The sequence below is a fragment of the Choristoneura fumiferana genome, chromosome 14, assembly GCF_025370935.1.
Source record: "Choristoneura fumiferana chromosome 14, NRCan_CFum_1, whole genome shotgun sequence".
Taxonomy (NCBI): Eukaryota; Metazoa; Arthropoda; class Insecta; order Lepidoptera; family Tortricidae; genus Choristoneura; species Choristoneura fumiferana.
Window position 1 is genome coordinate 8,681,039 of NC_133485.1, and position 23,740 is coordinate 8,704,778.

A 23,740-nucleotide genomic window follows, 5' to 3' on the forward strand; every position below is an offset into this window, starting at 1 on the left:
TGTGTCCATACTTTTAGTTTGTAGTTTATAATTTGACAAAGTATTAATGTTCTAAATGTAATCAGACTAATAAGCACTATTTAGTTAATATATGTATTGCATTGTCCAGCATTAACTGAGATAAAATCATTCATTTTATATTAAGTACTTAAAAAAGTCACTCAGTATTATGCGACTTAAATTACGAGTACCATAAGTTTTTTATTTTATTTGGTATGACATTTGGCATATGGAAAGCTACTTAGGATATTCCTTTATTATTCCTTTACTTCATAGGGAAAGATGAATGTATAAACTCCGATTATAGCCAGTTCAAAAGTGACAAAAATGGGACTAACCAATCCCTTTTACGACGATTGGCGAGTCAAATCGTGCAGTAAAATTTCCTTATAATCATGAACGGTGAGAATAATCGGCAAAAAGTTTTCATCACAGAATTTTTTAAGCTGCTATTTACTCTTAAACTACTAATAATTCTCAAGCAATCTTAGCCGTGGGACGCTCGATTTTAATGAAAATTTGCACTTTAAAGTTGAATATTTCGCAAACAGATCACTAAATCGAAAAATCTTCGTGGCAACCCCCCAATGATTTATCAAAACAAAGACCTAACTACCTATCCAACGATACCCCACACTAGGGTTAGTCGAGAAAAAAAAACATCCCCACTTTACGTCTATGGGGGGACGTACACAATTTTTTTTTTTTGCGTTTTACCACCTTGTCGGTGAGTGATATGTATATTCATTTATGCCAAATTACAGCTTTCTAGTACTAACGGTCTCTGAGCTTAGCCACGGACAGACAGACAGACAGACGGACAGACATGTCGAAACTATAAAGATTCCAAGTTGACTACGGAACCCTAAAACATTAGAATAATTCAAGTCATCACAACGATGTCTGACAAAGATGTCTACCAACGCGTAATTCAAATCAATCGACAAATGCTGAAATATAGCACATGGTCCCTCAAATAACCAATCGCAAGATAAGGAACGATGACGTAAGCACGACCAGTCAGTTATATCCCCTTCCATTTTCAATCCATTTCTCAAACGCTTCTCAGAGAAGCCTGTTCGGCCATTACTCTTGCTTATCGCCGTACAAAATGCCCTTAACGCGGGCAAAATCATTTATTTACACGCATTTTAACAGTAAATACGTACTTATTTACTTTCATTGTGTATTATTTTCCACTGCATTTCTGCTTGGTACTCGATAACTTCAAACGCCTATTATTACAAAATGTGTCAATTTGACATCTCTTTAAATTTGTAATGCGGAACTTTAAGTTTACCATGTTGTGATTGGACTCGTGTGCTAAAATTTTCCAGTTTTTGAATACCCCGGTAAAGTATTGTATTCAATGCGATAATTAATGTTCGATGTTTTGTCCACATTACTTTACAACATTTTACAACTCTTAGCGCCTCATGATACGCCCTGTTATCGTTACCTCGTTTAATTTTATCAAATTCCTTCTAAACTACAACTCACGACTATAACGTTAATGTGTTTATGTGACAAATCACAACAAAGTCAGAGGACAGTCATTTACTGCATTTACACTTACAATTAGGATCGATTTGTACAACTATTTGAGATTTGAATTGTTCATTTTTATGGTTTAAACTGTAAATTGTGCCGCTGAAATTAATTTATTACGCTGACATTCCGCGTGCATGTTGCCAGCCATGAAAAAGTGTATGAAATATGGCCTGTTAAATTACAGCTACTTACTGAAAGTTTCCAGAAGGAAACCAACGGAAAGCACGTTCGCGAACACAGATAGCTTTTCAAAGGCAAAGTTTTATTTTTAAGAAAATTATTCGATGTTTCGAATGCACTTCAGTTGTTCGTAAATGTCTGAACAATAGGCTAGACCTGAGGCGGTACAAAAAGTGGGCTGAGACACGTTCAGGTACCGGCGGCCCGCCAGCCGAGCTCGAGTGGATTCGCCCACTCGGCCTCTCCTTCAAGTTCCCTCGAATAAGCCGACACGTTGGAATTTTTTTTGCCTTCTCTGCCGTTCAAATTTCAGCAATATTTCACGATTCGGCAAGTTCCAGGTCATAACCTGATTCAGTTTAAATCAACTTAAAAAATATTTCAGAAATGATTCGAAACAATCCGCAGAAAGCAAATTAACTTCAGATAATCTTGCTATCAGATCAAGATACCGCGCCATAAAGGTAAACGGTAGAAAACGGAAGGCTGCCACTGACTGAATTGAAAATTCAAGCTAAAATTTACACAAGCAAGAGCAAACTAGTTTAGCATGCGCCGGGAGAATGGCAAATAGTTTGTCCAAGTTAAGTTTCCACTACAATGAATAATAGTTAAATAGTTTTTATTTAGCTTTGAAGAAACTGCAGGAAACCATAACAAAACCTGAAATCGTATAGTTTCAATAGAATAATCGTCAGCTGCGCATACAATTTTTAACAATCTCAAAGTTGTAGCTAAAATTCATTAAATTCCCAGCAGAAATGGCATTACAACAGAACAAATGTTCCCAAGACATCGAGTGCCCACGACAGTCTTTTGATCATGGCAGCACTCTCCCGAGGAAGGACCCTCGAAAACGTGATAAAACCTACAAGGTCGCAGTCGAGTCGAAGTTTGTCGAAATTCAAATTCTGAGGATAAAACTTTTAATTGCACCGTGATTTCGAAATATGAGAGTTAAAATGTTTTAAAAAAGCATTACATTTCCCTCACTTAAATATTTTAGTAAATCGTAGTGGTTAGGACCTCATAACCACCACCACCACCTGGGCCTCCTGCGATCCAGTGTCCGATATATAAGAGACAACGTTTCAAGTTCATAAAATAAAAAATTGACTTGGGCCGCAGGAAATTACTAAATTCAATATTTCTTACTGCATAATTTGATACGCAATAATCGTAATAGGCACTAAATTAATAATTAAGCAGTGCAACTGGATTTAGTACTTATTTCCAAATTGACCGACCTGGATCTCAAATACACAAAGCAAATGAAGCATTGAATAATAAGCCAGCGGTCTAAAATAAAGCCAATTGTAGATTCAGTCATGTGGCTTTAGCGACTCAGTTTTCAATCAAAATTCCATTAATATTCTAGGATGCCGTCCGTGCAAACCATAAAAAAGGCATAAAAATCTTATTACGACCACACCAAATTACTTTGTTTCCTTTCCGTGTTCAAAATCATCAAAAACGTGAATTAGTTTCCAACTACAACATACCAGATGCAACTTTATTGAATTAATTTACTTAACTGAAAGCTCAGACACTATCTTTTTAATTAATCAAATCTCTACCAAATTAATTACTTAGCTCAGTCGCCTTGAAGTTTTATGATTATTCCCTACATACATACAGCCTTGACGAAAGTCTTAGCACCCTATTAATAATATAAATCAACAAAATATGGGCATCCATATTGTATATAACATTTTGTACACAACGTAGTTTTATACACAATTATAGCATGCGGGTTCGCAATAAAACAAAACTTGTAATAACATGTCAGTTCGTATGGATGGACGTGTACACAAAAAACAGAGTCGGCATTTCCATGTCGGTATTATCCGGGCCGGGAAAAAGTGTCACCCATAAAAAGTTTTAAACTCTTATTTTTATCGATAAAAGAACTTGAGTTATTGTGTATATACATACAGCCTTGGCCACAAGTATTGACCACCTATATTCGTACGCGTAAGTTCTCTTTTATTGGGCATATTAATCTGTCATCTCCCAGGATAACAGGATCAAAGGAATTTGGGCACAAATTTGTGCCTCTGGGAGAGGACAGGTTAATAGGATAATATACATTTTTTTCTTGCACGAAACAAAAACAGTACAGGTTTTATTTTATTGCAAATCAGCGCATGCCATTTATTGTGTATAAAACTACTTAATTATGTGTATTTACTAATAATTTCTAAATGTTATATACAATTTGGATGCACATATTTTGTGGATTTATATTTTTTATAAGGTGCTAGCTAATACTTTTGGCCAAGGCTGTACTTCCAAATAATCATAGTCATGTGTGCGAGATTTCCCCTATACGAATTTTTCCTTTCGAATTCCTATCTTCTATTTAAGATCGTTTATACCTGCTGAGCTGGCAACGTTGCATTTTTGTTAGTTTTTCTCGATTATTCCATAAAAATTGAATGAAAGTTAAAAATGTTTTCTGATAGAACACTTCTTAATATATAAGTTAAAGTGTCTACTCCAATAATTATTCGTGATCGACTTTTATATTCCTTAAAAACTAATTAATGTTTATGACCGGTTTTTAAAGAAAATAAAAGTCTATAACGAATAGTTATTGGAGTAGACACATTAACTTATATATTAAAATGTGTTCTATCAGACAGCATTATTAATTTTCATTCAATTTTTATGGAATAATCGAGCAAAACTAACAAAAATGCAACGTTGCCAGCTCAGCAGGAATAAACGCTCTTAAATATATCAAGCAGTTAATATTTAACTAACTAAGCCTCGTCAATCCCAATGACGTCAAAGTGATATAATACATTGTCTTAGAGGTTCGTGTTAACGTTTAGCTTTAGTGCATCCAGGTTTAGTCCCTTGTGTCCACGAACATTGCCCCGTTATGCAAACTTAATCCCAACTACATAGTAATCTCCAACGCTGATGCCTCTAAGTACAAGAGATCAACCATGGGTCAACCGAATGCGTGATTATTAGTAACTTTATCAGATTATTCATCAGATTGATATAAAAATATCACTTTGAACACATAGTTTAATTTATCCATTTATGCATTATGCTGAGCCAATGTCCGATTCACTACCGCTGTGACACATGCTATCTTTCGTGTTGTCTATTTGTAGGTACTTAATATTGTTGTGTCTTATGTTGTGAATAAATGTATTTTCTTTCTTTCTTTTCTTTATTTAACAATCAGTATTGTATTTATAGGATTGTGTACAGATCTATCTATTGGTCAAAAAAAAAAAATCAAAGCCGAGAAGGTATACGAAATATCTCAACTGGACCTTATAATATATCTTCCAAAGTGGAAAATCTAATAAGTATGAACAATTAGTACCTTGTTAGTGATTTATCATACTACTTATTACTACTCATACTACATACTACTTACTATTACTACGCAACAACAGAAAATATTACCTATTTTGTCTGCAATACGTTAGACCAGTGTTTGTTTTTCAACCGGGGGTCGCAGATCCCCCTTAGGGGGGTCGCATATTCCCCTTAAGGGGGTCGCAGTATCTTTAAAACACTCTCACCGTTATTTTATATGATTATCCAATGTTTGTATTATCATCCACGTAAGACAATACAACTAACTGTAAGTGGCGGTAAGCAGGGGGTCGCTAAATATTTTTCAATCCAAAGGGGGTCCCGACATGAAAAAAATTGAAAAACACTGCGTTAGACAATGCCTAGAAAAACTATGTTTTGTATGTGGTCTATTTTCATTTAAATAATCAACATTAATAATAATATGACATTAAAGTATGTATTACAATTTTCACTCGCAACAATTCCCTTGTTATCTAATCCGTGTCTACTGACAATCGTGGGGTTTCTTGACAGACAAAATATCGAAAGATGGTGTTAGTATCGAGAGGTCCCTTTGACGTTTACTACGTACAGTCTTGCTTGCAATTGGCCATTTAGTTTAACCAATCACAAATGTGATACAATACGGTATTTGACTATTTTGTATATGTTTTATAAATGAAAACCACACAATGCCTGTTATCGAATAGAGAAACAATTTTTAAGCTACCTTTACAAATAACAAAGTTATAAAGGTTTAAGATTAGACAGAGAAAACCATACTGGCATGTGACGTCACACGCCAGTACCGCCATACTTGCTGCACAGAGAAAAGCGTATAATTTTTTTTACAGGTATATAGTTTTAAAAAAAAACACTATAAATCCAATTTTCAACCGATTTAAGTTTTCTCTTCGCTAAACACTGTCTGTATATCTATATTTTCATAATAATATTAAGATATGGCAAATTCAAGATTTGACGAATACCGTATTGTCAAAGCTGTTTAACGGATCTTACGATACCAGTACCAGTACTGTTTACAGTGACCGTACTCAATAGCGACGGCGTAAATTATTGGTAGAGGCGCTGTACAATTCTCCATACAAAAAATTTACGCCATCGCTATCGAGTACAGTCACTGTAAGTAAACTCATGGTAGTGGTACTGCGTCGACTAGCTTGTCGCACAACCACCCCCCCCCCCCCCAAATTTCAAGGGGCGTAAGGGTACCTATAATTATGGAATACAATGTAAATTCTTACCTCTCTCGGTGAGGATATTTCAGAAAATGCATCTCTCGTTTCCTCTTGTACACTAACGTGTAACGGTTTAGAAACCATTAGCAACTATGAAACCGATTTACGATTGTTTCCCCGAGGGGTATCAAATGCTGTATTTCTTTCCCTAAAACTCGTGTTCTTTATTTTGTCAAACTAGACTCGTTCATAAAATGACAAAATAATTCTTATGATTTGCCTACTTTAATGACGAATGGAAATTCGTTATTTATAGTTAGCAAAAGATAAGTAATCGAAATTTACATATTCCAACAGCAATTTTACGTAGGGCTGTTTTAAAGGTCAGGAACAACCTTGGCATTTGCCGGCTCAAATTGAAGGGACATAACAATAGGTGTGCAAAGAGAAGTATGAAAGTTTGATAGGAATATAAATGCGCTTTATTGAATTTTCAACCATAATTGTGTAGGTATATTCTCCAGTTCTCCAGTAGGTACTCGTACTCCATGAATCCGAGTAAAAACGGCAAGTCGCGCAGTATTGAGCTATGAAATTCGGTAGTTGATTTTTATTCTGAAAAATTATTATGTTTCCTACGACTGTAACAAATGAAACTGCTGGGAACTTTTTTACTGTCTCGTAAAACCGTATATACTCTAGCTATTGTTGCAAAAATATATTTGCTTATTACCTGCCGTAGCAGTTTGCTAAATATTTTGTCGTGTGTCGGTTTATTTCTTTTTAACATTTGCTGTGGTAATATTTTTGTTTCACCGTTGTGACAACTACCTAAAGAGCCTTTTCTAGCATCACACTTTATTTTTAAATCCACGAATTTTGTCACTAAATCACCAATGGAGTTAGAATAACTCGTTTGTACAGCGGAGTTAAGACGTAAGAGCATAATGCATCACCCTTTATGCGAATTGCAACATTACACAGAGCTTTGTTCTACAAATTGTGCTTATTATTACAGCACAATGCCGACTTAGTTACTGCAGCGCATAATGTGCCCCGTACAGCGCCACGAATACAGTAGCAACAAAAGGACCACAACAAAGCAAGTTTGCTTAAGCTGGACACAAAAAGGTGTAAATAAATGTAGGAAAGGAATACCTATAGTCGAGGAACAGCCGCCTATTGTAAACAATACATTATGTATGTGCGAAATTATATTTGAAAATTTATCTTTACGGCGAAGAAAGACATCGTGAGAAAACCACGAAATTCAATGGTGGTGTGAAGTTTCCAGTCCGCTCTGAGACCAGCGTGGGAACTACGGCCCAAGCCCTCTCATCTGGATGGACTGGAAACTTCACACCACCATTGAATTTCGTGATTTCCTCACGATGTTTTTCTTCGCCGTAAAGATAAATTTTCAAATATAATTTCGCACATACATATAATTTCACATTTCATAAGCTAAATTAAATATAATTTCACACCTGAATTCCGAAAAACTCACTTTAGAATCTAATTTAAGTAGTTAATATGAGACAAAACTTTCACCCTAAATTAAACTATGTAAATATCGTTGATCGGAGGTAAATACTAATCGTATTGTTTTCTCTACCAAGTACCTACCAAGCGCAGGCATCCCGAAGACAATTTAAAATGGGCCCTGCCCTCCATGCAAATGTTAATTTTAACTGACATTCACGAGTTTACCGCAGCGTCAGCTTGAATTAATCAGACGGGGAACTGGCTTTAAGTTCATAAGCTCCCGGTGGTTGCCAAAACGGCAAATGCACAATAAAAATTTGTCTAAGGCTGAATCTAGACTATTTATGAGAATTTCGGTCGTGTATATGGATATATTTTGTTTTTTGATCTTTTGAAAGTTTTAAATGACGGCTTTATAGAAGGTATTTTTTCAATGAGGGTTTTCACTGAGGCAAAAAATCGCTAGATGGCGTTAGTATCGTGAGGTCCGTTTAACATTTGACGTTTGACGTTTGCTCGTGATTGGTTAAATAACTAAATGAGCCAATCGCAAGCAAACGTCAAACGTCAAATGAACCTCAGAATACTAACGCCATCTAGCGATATTTCGCCTCTGTGAAAACCCTCATTGGATTGCTTTAAAAACATAGTTGAGTGATACACGGACGCTGACTAATATAATCGAAACATAACTAAGAAACACCGCAAGGAAACCCGCTTTTACACAAAAAACCGCATCGAAATCGCGGATGGACCGATTTGAAAGAAAGATGTCCCATAGCAGACAGACAGACTTTAGAGTCAAACTTGTAATACGGCGTTTTCAAAAAAAGTGCACCTTTTCTCTTTTAGGGTTCCGGAGCCAAAATGGCAAAAATGGAACCCTTATAGTTTCGCCATGTCTGTTCTGTCTGTCTGTCCGTCCGCGGCTTTGCTCAGGGACTATCAGTGCTAGAAAGCAGTAATTTTGCACGGATACATCACATAGATCGATAGATCGGTGGCGCGTAGTGTGCGTGTTGCGGCAGCCGCCGGTTCGCGTGCTCCTGAGAGGAAGGGCTACGAAATAGCCCGAAACATGTCGAGCTAAACTCGGTTTAAGACGTGAGTTATCCGTTATAATAACATTTAAGATGATGTAGTTGGCGAAAATGGATATGAATCAAATCAAACATAAAGTCATAAAGGGTCCTTTCTTACATACCATCAGTGAAGAGCTTCTAAAGTCTTTACTTAAGACGAAATCCCAAAGGTGAAGACGAAGGAAGCTCAACGTATCGCAGCTTTGATCGTTAAAGCTGATTACTCGCATTAGGGCTGAGGGAATTTTTAAAACACGCGAGTGCCTGGAAGAGTATCCATTCCGGATGTCGTTAGCTGAAATGGTTCATCACGTAATGAATCGTTAAATTTACAAACACAAGCGAAATTACAATCAAGTCATACATGTGCGTGACTTGATCGTTCATTCCACAAAATGCAAAATGCGAAACTTGCTCATTTGAACGCATACTACATCAACACACACACACACACGAACACACACACACACACACACACACACACACACACACACACACACAACTATATCGTATTTGCAATGGCCTTCAGCCCTTTAGTAATCACAAGAAATCTTAAATAAGATAAGATAATCACAAACAAAATTAGTGCTTGTCTGATGATTTTAAAAAAACTTTAAATGTTTTATGGAAGTTAAAATCTTGGAGAATCTGTCTGTCCTGTTTGTGGCCTCATAGATCGGACCCGGTTTGGGTGAACAATTGCTTGCGAGCTGAATACAAGGACAGCAGCGATAATGTGTTTTTTTTTCTGTATTCTATTCTTACAAATAAATTTATTTTGAATTTGAACAAATGTTGGCACAGCAATTTACATAATTTATTGTATCAGGCGTTACTTTGCGGAGGTCCATATCAATGAACTAAAACAATTTCCTTGCTCACCCGCGACCTTACAGCAGTTTCTACTCTATTTTGACTATATTTCTAATCTCTTTTCATTATGTATAGTTATATAATATTAAGCTAAAATTTGCGTAGGTATTTGTGATATTTTGAGGGCCATGAAACTCTTCATTTGTGTGCTTAAATACCTATGATGTTGTATCGTCATTAATGTAGATTATTTTGTTAGTTTTATAATAATAATACCCAAATACACATGAAGATTTATTTATATTTAAAGTAGTATAATGTTAAATGGTTGAATCAGTTGTTTATAGCACTAGGTATCTTCTAGTGGAAGTTTAGGTAAAGCTAATGAAAGACAATGAATAAAAAAGCTAAATGAAGGATAATGAAATGAATGTAGCTTATTTTTTTCCCAGTTTTAATTTCACTACCTACCAACGGTATTCTATATAATACAAACAAGAGCGGAAAGGTCCGAAAAGAAATTCATCATAATTAAAGTGTTTAGCGAGTTTAAAACAAACCTCTAACTTAATTTTATAAATGAGAGAACTCGGTCTTTTGGAGCTTACGAAACAATATTTAATATTACTTGTTACAGTAATTTATTAGAAGACTACGAAGTAATTAAACTATACAAGCTATTATGTATACCTAATGAATCATATATCAATGAACGATTTGGATTTTGTTCATAAAAATAAATGTATCAAAATCGCGATTAAAAAATGTGGTGTTGAGATAGGAGGGTGAAAAATACTTTACGACCTGTACTCATACCTACCAAATATGCAAAAAAATCATAAAAATTGGTCGAGCCGTTTCGGAGGAGTGCGGTTATAATCACGAAATTTTTATATATTCATCATCATCATCATCATCCCAGCCTATATACGATACGTCCCACTGCAGGGCACAGGCTTCCTCTCGGAAACTACTACTTTACTACTACTTTATATATGAAGATAAAAAGAGTAATATCAATATAAAGAAAAAAAAGTTTATTTAATGGTGCAAGCAAAAATTAAAGTGCCTACTATTAAAAATCCACTAATAATAGTCCTATCGTATCTGATAGAACAATTGAATTCAGTGCAATAGTAGGTAGTGTTTCGAATTAAGGTTAATTAGAGCAATGCCAGTTTCAGTTTGTTGTGATTTGATAGTCACGGCATAATTGTGCGGTAGTTGCATCCTTAGCTGGTAATTGTTCGTACTGATTTTCAATTAATTTTATCAAATTAGTACTTAATACACACACGTTTTTAGCAAAATTGCTAAGATAGACTATCGCCATTCGGCGTAGCAGTAACATAGTCGATACTTCACGGACTTTACTGCGTCGCCAAACGGCCCCCGGGTTTTACAACCACTACTGTCGGCTGTGGTATTCCGATTAAGTATTAACTACTTGTGTACACACACTTACACAGTCGGTCATAAAAATTGAATGCAGTATTCAGTAGTTACAGTTAGTTATAGTTACAGAAGACTAGATGGTATAAAGAGACCGAAAACTGTAACAATAACGTCATTGTTTTACAAGCTTTTATATAACTTTTTCATCTCTCCTGTTCGGAAATTAAAAGTCATGTGTCTAGCCGGGTGGAAATTGCCATTTCCCCTCGAACTATTGGGCGCTCTCGCTTCGTTCGATTTTTCGAATAGAAATGGGTTACTTTAACACTTTTTTTATCAATCTACTATTTCTTATCTCGTCCCACCTAGGATTTTTATACAACACTAGAGGTTGAACGCAAAACATCGTTTGAAACAAGAAATTTGATCTTTATTACGACAATGCAAGTACGGCCAACAAAGAGCTTAAAATCAGCAAAAAAATGTTGGAATTTCTTTAACAAAAATGATTTTGTATAAGGCATGACATATATAACAACAGATTGGTCCGAAATGCGTGTATCTACTTATACCTTCAGTTACAAATAGGTACCTACGTGAGGGACCAAACAAAAACTGCGTTCCGCCCGTCAGACAAGAGAAAATAAAAATTGCATTAAAGCTACCAATAAAGCGGCAGAAACGCTAGAGGCCGAAACATTTGAACGCCATCTTATACATATGTCATGGCCGCACAGTTTCGCGCGCTTTCTCGTTTAACCGGGAGTTTTGGCAGTCAGTCAGAGTCGTTATAAATTTAAACGAGTTTCAGCCTTAACCGTAATTGCTTCTTGTTTTTATTTATACCAAATGGGAAATAGCATTTGATAGAGAAATAACTAATTAACTTACAACATCATCATTCATTAGGTACTTGTTGTATCGCTAGCTCTTGTAACTCTGCTTAAGACCTAACCATATACTTACTTAGCTTTTGTCTATTGTTCATTGTATTGTACACCAATAGATTTCATCTTAAAGCTATGAAAATAGGTATACCGACCGTCATCATCTCATGTATGAGATGATTCTACATTTTGAAAAGTTTCTACGTGTTTATTTATGAGGTCTACATGACTTGTTGGTTTATTCACCATTTCCACAACATTCTTACGTCTGCTTTATTAATTTGACCTTCTCCTTACCTACATAACAAGAGAGCAGATTTGTGATAATTTTGGAGTTTAGAATAAAAGTGTTAATTTCAAACTATCTATTGAATAAAATGTAGATATAAGTGCCCGGTATGTACCTAGCAAATTGGAAAAGTCATAAATTTACCTAAACTTTATAGAGGTAACAGTTATCTTTATCTCTCGCTTCAAAGTGGCCCTTACTCCGTAATTATAAATATTAGAAACTTCAAATTTGGCATGCATGTAGGTTAAAACTGTTTCAAAGATTTTCCGAATATCCCACGGGATAAAACGAATAAAGAGAATTTTATATACTTAACAACTGAATCAGAAAACGCATAAGCTAAACCAATAAAACTGGGGACTGGAGATTTGGCAAACTGATGTAAATCTGGTAACAATTATTTAGCAGCCTCATCCTGCTCCTGCTGTTTCCTGCTCATCCTGGCGAGGATCGTCTCCGTAGAAGGGAACTCCTCAAAAGTTGATGGCACACGCAAAAGACTTTACATGATTGTTAAATTTCAATGACAATGCGTTTATATGATATACACCGCCTGATGCTGCAGCCAGGGTTGTCTGCTGATGACGGAACTCCTCAGAGGGCTGATAGCATAGATAAGAAATTTTACATGTACGTTCAACGAGCTGACACAATTACTTTGCCCACCCGCGATCTTTATTCCTCCACCTCCACACTGTAAGAACATACAAATCACACAAATCCATCTATCACCACCACCACTTTACACTGACGCGTTTCGAACTCAACCAGAGCTCATCTTCAGAGCAACACAACCGTTCAGCATGCTACGGTGTGAAATTTGGCATAGATGGACCTAAAGTAATGCAAAGGTGCCCTAGGGAAAGATTAGAGAAATAGAATATCTCAACTTTTTTTGTTTCTTTGTTTGTTGGGGGTCATCTCTGAAACTATTGAGCTGATTTAAATAATTATTTTATCAATAGAAAATACACTATCCCTTGCAAACTTTCCACAGAATAAAAATAAGTTTCAATTTTGAGGCAGATTTTCAAAATTATTTCAATAATAGAAAGCTACAATGTGTCTCTAATCAACAATTAAGAATATTAAAATAGATCATAACAGTAATTCATGTCTCGCGGGAACTTTACAATTTCTCGGGATATAATCCTCTATCGTGTATGAAGTCGCGGGCAAAAGAAACGCGTAGTATGTACTTTAACGTTTTCTAAAATTCCAACCCTGAATCAGCGAAGCAGGGTTTCAAAGTTGGTAAGAATCATAATTAATTACGTATGTAGGTCGATTTTTGTATTACCTAATTTGCACTGTCTAAAAGAAAATCTGTCTGTATATGTATTTCCATATAATCCTCCGAAAAATTAATCAAAACACGAAAAAAGGATCGCAGAAAGTAAATGTATGTTACTCCAAATTTAACGCGAGCGAAGCCGCGGGAAAAAACTAGTGTGTAATAAATTGTTAGATACAGGTTAACCTTACATTAAGGACTAAGTGCGGTGTATGCAATGTTATCATATCTAATAACTTGATCTAGTAGCGTGAAAGACATAGAAAAAATGTTATCTATTCTCATGTTAAATTAGTATTCAACTACCTACTTTTTTAATCCGTAAAAATTTTAGCATGCCATAATTTTTAATACTATTGCCATTACTTAGTATTTAAAATTTCAATTGCAATTCACTAAATCGGCTATATTATCTGACCTCGATATTACACTTTTATAAATTTTAAGAGCCAACTGGTAGGTAAGCCTTTTTAGTTTTATTTTACGGCAATTCCGTAAAAATAGTCAATGTACGTTCTGCCTACGCTATCCAATCCTACGAATGAGTCCCGCAAGGCGCATAAATAACTTTAATTTGAAATGGTCAAATGCTAATAGTGTACGCTGTGGAAGATACTTTTAGAATTTAAGTTTTATCTAGACTAGATAGCTAGATCTAGTCTAGACGCACTGGGAATGGACGTGCAACCGTAAATTGTTTTGAAAATGCGATCTTTCTGTTCCTATCTTTATTAATTGTGAAATTGCTCCGTCTCAGCATTTAAAATAACAAATTATTTAATAGTTATTTGTTATGCAAGGCTGGAAAGTAACTGTTTGGCACGAGTGCTTATATTGAAAGCCGAGATATTTGTTGTTATTTTTTGTGAATAGAGACTAAAAAACTTATGTAATAGAACAAAATGTAAATAAATGCTATCTATTTTTTTTTGGTATGTAGTAATAAAAAACAACAATAATAACAAGAATGAAAACACTACCGCGTTTATATTAATGAAATAATTAATGACAAACCACATTTTAGAACGTGTCATTGTGGTTTTTTTTGGGGTGCATTTCCGAATCTCTTTTCATTCATCATTTAATATCTATTTTCTTCTTGTTTGTTCTGATTTTTTTTTGTAATTATAGACGCATTTGGAATAATTTCAGGAAACTGAAATGAGCTTATTATTACTAAATAAATGTTTAGTAATAAGAATAAAATAACAGATTAATTAACAGATTTATATATTACTTCAACAATATATGACGAACTTTCTTTGTGAACACGTCAATATTCAACGTTTACTTCCTCAACCTCGTATCTACCCGAATTGTACTTAACATACAGATTATTCTAAAGCAATTTTGGACGGAATTTTGGACGGTACGATCTGAACTTCGAGTTTCGTAGTAGCCCTGCGGGTGCCCCCTTGAAAATACATATCGACCACTTACTTTCACAACCTCGTATCTGGCCACAATATTGCTTTAGAATCATCTTTATGGTAAGTACGATAGAGTGTTGATCTGTTGTATACAATTCGGGTAGATACGAGGTTGAGGAAGTAAGCGTTGCATATTAACGTGTTCACAAAGAAAGTTCGTCATACATTACTTAATATTCTTGTTACTGAATGTTAATAATAAAGCTAATTTCAGTTTTCTGAAATTATTCCAAATGCGTCTTAATTACAAAAAATACAAAACCAACAAGAAGAAAATAGGATATCAAATGATGAAAAGACATTTCCGCACCCGAAAAAAAGCACAATGACACGTTCTGAAACGTGGTTTGTCATAAATTATTTCATTAATTAATATAAATGCGTTAGTGCAGGGTTACTCAAAGTGGGGTACGCGAACCCCTAGGGGTTCGCTATTCGACGGTAGGGGGTTCGCGACAAGGTTTACGTGACTCCAAAAACCACCAGGCTGCAAGACTAGCAAGATGATTAAGATTGGTTTTGGAGTCTTTTTTATTTTTAGTTTCTCCAACAGTCAATTTTATTACTTTATTTGGGGGGGTTCGCTATCGTCTAGAAACTTTAACAGGGGTACGTGGAGCCATAAGTTTCAGAAACCCTGCGTTAGTGTTTTCATTCTTGTTATTATTTTGTGGTCTACTTGGATTATAATGGTCAAATTCAGAACGAACCTACCGGAGAGAAAAAAGTTCACACTGTCAATATTACGAATTCTAGTAATAATTATTTTAACTTTAAGTAGGATTACCTCCTTGCATAATGAAATGTAAAAAAAACGGTCAAGTGCGAGTGCGAGCGACTCGTACATGAAGGGTTCCGCAGCTCCGTACAATGTTTTAAAAACAAGTAGTTCCGTAATATTTTTTTGTAAAAAATTCTAATAAGTACAAGGTTTTTGCTGGCGGTTCTTTTTGCCCCTGGTTACCAAAGTAGGTAGTCGTCAAGACGAATCAAATGAGATCAAAATCGATGCGGTCGTGTCGTTTTATTACAGAGTTCTTATGACCAACATCTAACTTCATCATCAGATCAGCTCTACGTCATAATAATATTGCATTGTCATTGGATTTATACATGCATGCAAAATTTCAGCTCAATCGGTTGATGATATCCACTTCAAATTCAAGTTGAAATATGAATTCCACCCGAACAAACATAACATAACACACATCTCGTGCCTTTGAAACCCTCGACTACGCTCAGGATTCTTCTTTTGAACCACTCGCTTCGCTCCTGGTTCATTCCTAGAATCCTTCGCTTGCTCGGGTTTCAATATTCATTACTATATTATATAAATTACTATTGTTCGTCTAAGTATAACAACGAATGACGCAAATGCTACAAGGTGTGACAAGGTTCTAGGGTAGTCTATGGCCTGGTACGGTGTACAACAACATACCACTAATACCTACTTGTAAGAGTTCGGATGCGTTTTACCTAAATATTTGCGAAATTTCGAAGTAGAAAAGGTTACAAAGCTATTACGCCGCTGACGGCGACATATTGTGCAGATTTTTCTGGCTTATTGTTGCAAATCGGAGCTATGCTTCCCTTCGCTTTTACTTGCTGCCTCATTGCGGAGAAGGCAGAGTAATGAATAATTGTCAGTTCAGCTCTTCTTACAATTGTGTAGATATTAGAATTCCAGCGAACATTTAAAACGAAAATCGTGCGTGGAAATAAATTGTTAATTTCTTTAAAATTTTGTAACAAAAGCATGCGAGGTGCAGTAATGCACTCTGACTCAGATCACAAATCGTGTAATCAAACCAAATGACCGATGAGATCATTTTTGTGTTCATTGTGTCTTTGTAGAATACAAGGCATTGTACCGACATGCGATACCGCCGTCTCATTCCACAACAATTATGTTTACCTCCGGTACAGTGCCAGGGGTATTGTATTTCGAATCTCAGCCAGACGTTAGTGTACTACGCTTATCTATACAAAAATGGCTGCCTATTAGGCCGTCATTGATAATGATTGCAAACCACTGTAGGTATAATTTCTACTCAATTATTTGGGAAGAGCCAATAGTATCGCAATATTCCATTGTCTACTTCAAACTGCGTCAATATTGCATATCCTCAACAACGGGCGACCTCTTTAACCTAAGTAATAAGTATGTAGACTGCTCGAAAACTCTGTCTCAAAACTTGCTACTAAACTATGTCACTTGTAGCCTTGAAACTCGTCCCATCACCACCGAAAGTTTATTGGCAAACTGTGAAACGTCTTATGTTATGAGAAATAACTTAAACTCTACGTTGGTTCATGCAGACTTTGTATGTTTTGGCTTCGGTCACGTCATGCGCAAGGACGCCATAAATTTTAACGCCTTCGTAAATTGAAATTTACTCCATCCAGATAAATAAAATTCAGATATAACCTTCTAAATCTAATTGAAGTATTTTTTTAATCTTTATTTATTATGGAACTCTGATCAATTAATAAACATCGTTGTCAGTTCCTACTGGCCTTAACCGTAAAAAAATACCTATAACAATCACGCGATTAGATTTTTTTGAAGCCCAATCCAATGACATAGAATGACATGTCCGTGGGGTCCTAGGGCTTTTAACTTTTTAAAGAAATTTTGAAAAGATTAGTAGATTAGTAGCTTCGGGACCTTGCCTAAGAGGTACTCTTTATGTAATTTGTTTTAGTTTTAGGTTATATTTTTATTTTATGTAAGTTTTTTATTTTATGTAGGTAAGTTTGTTAATAGGACTGTTTTTGAATAACATCTATTTAAATCAAAGTAAATATAGTCAACGAATTGAAGGTCATGGTTTTCATTTGTCTTTGCATTCTGTGTAAGCAATATTTCTAAATGTGTTATTTTCCTTTTGCCCTCAGATTCTACTGGGATCTGTGCATGCTGCTATTGCTGGTCGCCAACCTGATCATCCTGCCAGTCGCCATCTCCTTCTTCAACGATGACCTCAGCACACGCTGGATAGCCTTCAACTGTCTCTCCGACACAATTTTCCTTATAGATATCGTTGTTAATTTTAGGACAGGTAAGCTTACTATCACAAATTACTGCTTCTTCTATTGAATAGCTACTTGCACAGTCATTCAGTGTTGGGAATTCATTGAATTAGTAATACGAGTCTGTTTCTTTTCATTTCAGGAATAATGCAGCAAGATAATGCAGAACAAGTGATATTAGATCCCAAGTTAATAGCGAAGCACTATTTGAGGACATGGTTCTTCCTTGACCTCATCTCTAGTATACCACTAGATTATATATTCTTGATCTTCAATCAGGTAAACGTACGTTGCAATTTGGCCGTGTTGTTCTTATTACTGTAGTTTTAAACTGTCTTTTATGTTGTTTTGATATTCTGTTTCAGCATTTGTTCCATTAGTATTTTTCTTTTTGTTACTTTCGTTATTCGTTTCTCATTGTGATCTTGCCCAACTGCCACGAGAACGTCCGAGGCGACAACGTGTTTCAATTTATATCTCGTTTTAAGGTTTAGGAGAACTTGTAAAGGTTTGATTGAATCATATTAGATTCATTGTCGATTCCATGTTCCTTCATATTTTAAATTATCTTCGACACTTTTATATTGTCTGCACGCATCATTGGTAACCCATATGATTTCCTGTATGAAACTTACTCTTCGTCCTCCTAGGTGTTTTGAATCATCTCGATATTCCTTGGAACGTATGGGATACACAATATCCTTTTCTATTGGTTGTGGATTATATATCTTATATTTAAATGAGCAATTTCGACAGTGCACTGGCTGATAATTATATTATATTTTCTAACTATGCACTTTTAAGAATTCTACTGTACCTATATGCTATCGTTTCTATCGTTTATTCAAATATAGTTCCGCATAATTCAATCCTGTTATTAATGGTATCATGCACGCCATTTTCTCTTAATTACCAGTAACTATTAGGTAAAATATTTTTTTATTTTATACCTTAATGCCTTTTGATTCGTACACCGCATGATTTATGTGTTTCTGGATTAGAATATCGATTTATCTCTTACTACTAAGTTGTAGCTTTCTTGTTATGTTGTCCTTGTTAACTATGAAATGGCTGTTTTATTTAACAACAACACGACCGAATTGTTAAACAAAAATAAAGAATTGATAACATCCTACAACTCATTTATTAAGTACACGTGAACTGGTACTTAAAGTGTAGGCTCAATATAATTGAGTTTGACAACAAAATGAGTTTAAATATTATAATCCTTAAATTAATGATTTAAGTAACTACGTAGTACCTACCATCTTTATCTTCGCTGCCAGTCATTCACACTTGGTTCCAAGTGGTAAAAATGTTGCTGACTAATACGAAGTATTGTACTATTCGTCTGTCAGAAATGTTACTAAAATGTTTAAGGATGGTTTACCCAACTTATCGGAACCTGGTAGCACTGACTTGTCTCACCCATAATGGTTTGTGGATACTAACTGACAAATATCTTATTGTGTGAATCAAATTTACCCTCCACTCTACAAAAAATGCCCATTGAAAATCTGAATGTAAAATAACAAATCATAACATGACATGTTTGTTGTTACGCTTCAGCACTTTTATTTGGCTGATACTTCTCTTTCAATATCAGCAATGCATGTCTTGTACACTTTAAAATGTATAAAGAACATTGCCACCTAGTTGTCAGGTGTACTTAAGTGTCTTAAGAACACCTATATTTGTTACTGTTATTTGAATTGATTTGATTGTGTTGACAGGACTTTAGTGAGAGCTTTCAAATTCTTCACGCGGGTCGTGCCCTAAGGATACTCCGGTTAGCGAAGCTGTTGTCGCTGGTGCGGCTGCTGCGGCTGTCGCGGCTGGTCCGCTATGTCTCGCAGTGGGAGGAAGTATATGTAAGCCATCACCCCTTCTGACCCCATCTACTTACTTATACGGGTCGCCTACCAATATTTACTAACACTGCTCTAACACATTACGCTCACATTTACTAACACGACATAACTTACCAAACGCAAACCTAATTCAGGATTAAAAATATCAGACTTAAAAGCGTATGATAATTATTGATTTTGATTTAATGAAAAATTATAATATACCTAATGTGTTAATCAGTAATATGTTTAAAATTCTAGCCAGTAGTGGTCCCATGTATACGGAGTGTTGTAATCCTGTATTATACCATCGTCCCCCTCCCCACTGTATGTAAGCCCCACGTCCCGCTCTGCACTTCTCTTCTGCTTCTCTGCAAGCTTCTTTCTGCCTGAGCACGCTCTCACTCGTGACGTCTGATCTGTCTCCTCCTACGCCCGCGCCCGAGCCCGCGAGCCTTCGACCGTCGGCTACCTACGTCCATTGCTCGCCACCCAACATGACATAATAATATGATTTGCGAAAGTTTTCATATGTTTTGTTGCTGCTTTTCCGGAGCCTCTAGAAGGTGCGCTGATGCCTGACACTTGGCTAATAGAACATAGATATCCCTATAGACCAATCATAGAATAAAAAACGATTAAAATGGTTCCACTATGTAACATAACATTACCAGTACAAATTGGATATTTTCATCAAAAACAAAGAACTGGCTAAATTACAAACACCGCCCTCTATTCGATGCAGTCGGGTAAAAATAATGTAAATGTAAAATTGCGTCATAATGTTAAATTAGAGAATGGAGCTTGCTTTAGTGTTAAACATGAATAATGAAAACCAAAATCGACTACCAATTAGACCAAAAATAAACTTAGCGCTAATGTTTTAATCGAGACAAGACCATGAGCTAAGGCTAGTAACAATAAGAGCATCGATCTTGATTTGTCGTCGCAAGCTCGTTAACGTTCGTCGCGTTAACGAAGCGGAGATTCAGAGAGAAGTGGAGTAGGCGCGGGGAGGTGGCTGGCGTGGAGCGACGGACGACCTCGCAGTGACGCTGTTGTGTGCAGATGAGCCCCGCTCCGCAGCCCCGCGGCGCGCCGGGCGACGCGGAGGGCGCCGGCTCGCGCGACCTCGCATCGCAGGTGCTGCTGTGCCGTCTGCCGTTCGCATGCCGTGGCCCACTAGCTAGCATAGGGGCCTAGCCCGCGTCCTGTTCGTCTCGCTGTTAGTGCATCCTGTGTGTATCCGTGCCCGCTGCTCCGCCACCCGCACGTGACTAGCTACCCCACCCCGTTCCGCCCGCAACCCCGCGATGCCCCCGCCCGCCAACTCTATCCGCGCTCACGTCGGGCGCGCCTGGCTCTCTTCCTACTATCTCGTGTTTCTCGCTTGTTTTCTAGATCTTGCAGAATCTTCAAAAAAAGCGCACGGAACGAAGGGGACGTCTCAGCTCCGACGTTGCCAAAAAGAAGGGTCGCACCAAAAGCAATCTGATCTTCAAGGTAACCAGGGTCGGCACGTGCCGGCGCGCATGTGCTCGTTCGCCCGCTTAGCATGAAGCCGGCGCCGCCCGGCGCCCTAGACCTCTGCGTTCGCTTCGCTTTCTCTCTTACTTTGGCGTTTCTGTTTCCGACCCCATCCCGCCGGGCGGACGCGCGAGGCGGCCAGGCGGCGGGGTCTCGCGACCGCGCGGCGGCCGCGGCCGCGCGACCCCCAAACCGCCCCCTCACGCATGCTCGCTCGATAAATCGTCTCGCGCGAATCATGTTTTATTTCTCACTAATACTTTACGACTCCATCGGTAGAGAATCATCGCGATGCTTGATCTCGAGCGTCATTGTCGCGCGCAGTCCGCACGGCTTCCTTTAGAGGCGAAGCTGGCTTGTGGCGTAGCGTTGATCGAACTCTTCTCTTTGCAGTTCCTCAACATGGCATCGGTGTTCATGCGGATATTCAACTTGATCTGCATGATGTTATTGATCGGCCACTGGTCCGGATGCCTGCAATTCCTCGTTCCTATGCTGCAGGGGTTCCCAGCGAACTCCTGGGTTGCAATAAATGAATTGCAGGTCAGTAATTTACTGTTAAGTATATCGATGAAGACTGAGGTTTCGGTAAGATTAACCTGCCGGACCTGCAAAGCAAATCAATGGTTCATGTGAAGTTCTCAATCCGCACTGGGCCTGCGTGGGAATTACACCCCACGCCCTCTCGTTCTGTGCTGTGCGACCAACAATGATAAAAATATTACCGAAATAAATGCAATAATAATATAATGCAATAATGATAATTATATAAACAAAATGGTAGATTTCATCAAATAATTGTAGTTTTTTTTTAATTATCTATAAGTACTATTATCTACAGACAGTGAGAATAAAACTTTAGTCGAATAGTAGAAGACTTAATTCACCTTCTCTTTTTGTGCCAAGTTTACTATAGCTTAATACATTACCTGTCTCACCTCACCTTTAAATTTATGGTGACGCACAGGAGGCGTTCTGGTTAGAGCAGTACTCGTGGGCGCTGTTCAAGGCGATGTCACACATGCTGTGCATCGGGTACGGTCGCTTCCCGCCGCAGTCTCTCACCGACATGTGGCTGACCATGCTCTCCATGATCTCCGGCGCCACCTGCTACGCTCTCTTCCTCGGACACGCCACCAATCTCATCCAGTCCCTTGACTCCTCACGCAGACAATACAGAGAAAAGGTACAGTACAACTATATCCACTTTTACTACTTCCCCTTTTGTCTTTATTAACTACCTTTCAGATTTGAAGACCTCTAACGCTCTGACAGAGGGCCTGCCATCTGGAAATGCTAAACCGTTATGAACACCTCCATATTGTTAATAATTATTAAACTACGCGTGGACCACCTTTTTAACCGACTTGTTTACTATATACACATTGTATTAATAGTTTTTAACTTCGCATCAAGCCCGTTCATACTTTAAGTATTACCATCATGCAATACCTTTAAACATTTGCCAGTTACTAAACCCATCATTACCTGTTTCAGAGATTAGACGTGAGTACCGCGTACATGTTCGTGTGTCAATGTCGTTGTACCGAAGTAATAATTTATTTTCTAACTCAAAACACTCGTGGCATATATTCATCACATTCTGTGTAATAGGTGTTAGCTAATAAGGATAATAATAATTCATCATCATTACATTAACGGGTGTTCAAAACAGTTTTCTTTCCAAGGATCCTACTAACAATTTCATTTCCATTTCTATTATTATTAATCTCTGCTGCGTTATATCTATTGATTAAATAGGGTGTATACAGGTAGATCTCATGGGCTACACCTAATACTAATTACTGGCCTTAATACGAACCTCATGAACGAGGCACCTCATGATGCAGTAATATTACTAAGTACGCAAACATTAATAAGCTAAAATGAGTTTCATATTAAGCCCAGTGGCCGAATTGTCTAAAAGCTCTGAAGTTTGCGATCGTATCCACCATCTCTTTCTACCTTATCTTACACCGTTTGACAGAAGGAAGTGGTAAAAACGATTATGATTTGAAGTACCTACTTATGTTAAAAAATAAGGCGTCACTTAGGCCATTTGTTTGATGGACTCCGAAGCCATTGTGAGCTTTCTCCACTTCATTCTGTCAAACTGTCCGTTATGGGAGCCGAAAGAGATGTAGAATGCGATTGCGAGCGTCAGTACATTAGACAATTCGGCCTCAGGGCCTGGATTGAATTATAAAGTTCCAAGAAGTAAATGGCATTAGTGAATTTCAATACAAAATCGCTATACCCAATTCTTTTCTTGTTCTTTATTATACAACTGGGTCCTGCTGCAGCATGCAACGAAGAGCACCATTGATATCGTGTGAATATTGCGTGTGTATCTTTGGATTTAACGCACTGTGCTTCTCAAAACTGACGAAAAGGGCTA

The 23,740-nt window shown here is 37.1% G+C and overlaps 1 protein-coding gene across 15 annotated transcripts in view; it reads left to right on the forward strand.

Annotated features, from left to right (window-relative positions):
- Positions 1–23,740, forward strand: part of Ih (hyperpolarization activated cyclic nucleotide gated potassium channel Ih) — a 263,913-nt gene that overhangs the window by 234,660 nt on the left and 5,513 nt on the right. For 9 of the 15 annotated variants that reach the window (XM_074097582.1, XM_074097584.1, XM_074097598.1 and 6 more), the window contains 7 exons: positions 17,831–17,994; positions 18,108–18,250; positions 19,699–19,836; positions 20,884–20,958; positions 21,217–21,318; positions 21,736–21,885; positions 22,310–22,528. In XM_074097582.1, the coding sequence (XP_073953683.1) occupies positions 17,831–17,994; positions 18,108–18,250; positions 19,699–19,836; positions 20,884–20,958; positions 21,217–21,318; positions 21,736–21,885; positions 22,310–22,528 (991 nt within the window). The remainder of the gene's footprint in view (positions 1–17,830; positions 17,995–18,107; positions 18,251–19,698; positions 19,837–20,883; positions 20,959–21,216; positions 21,319–21,735; positions 21,886–22,309; positions 22,529–23,740) is intronic. The other 6 variants (XM_074097585.1, XM_074097588.1, XM_074097586.1 and 3 more) reach the window with 6 other exon arrangements.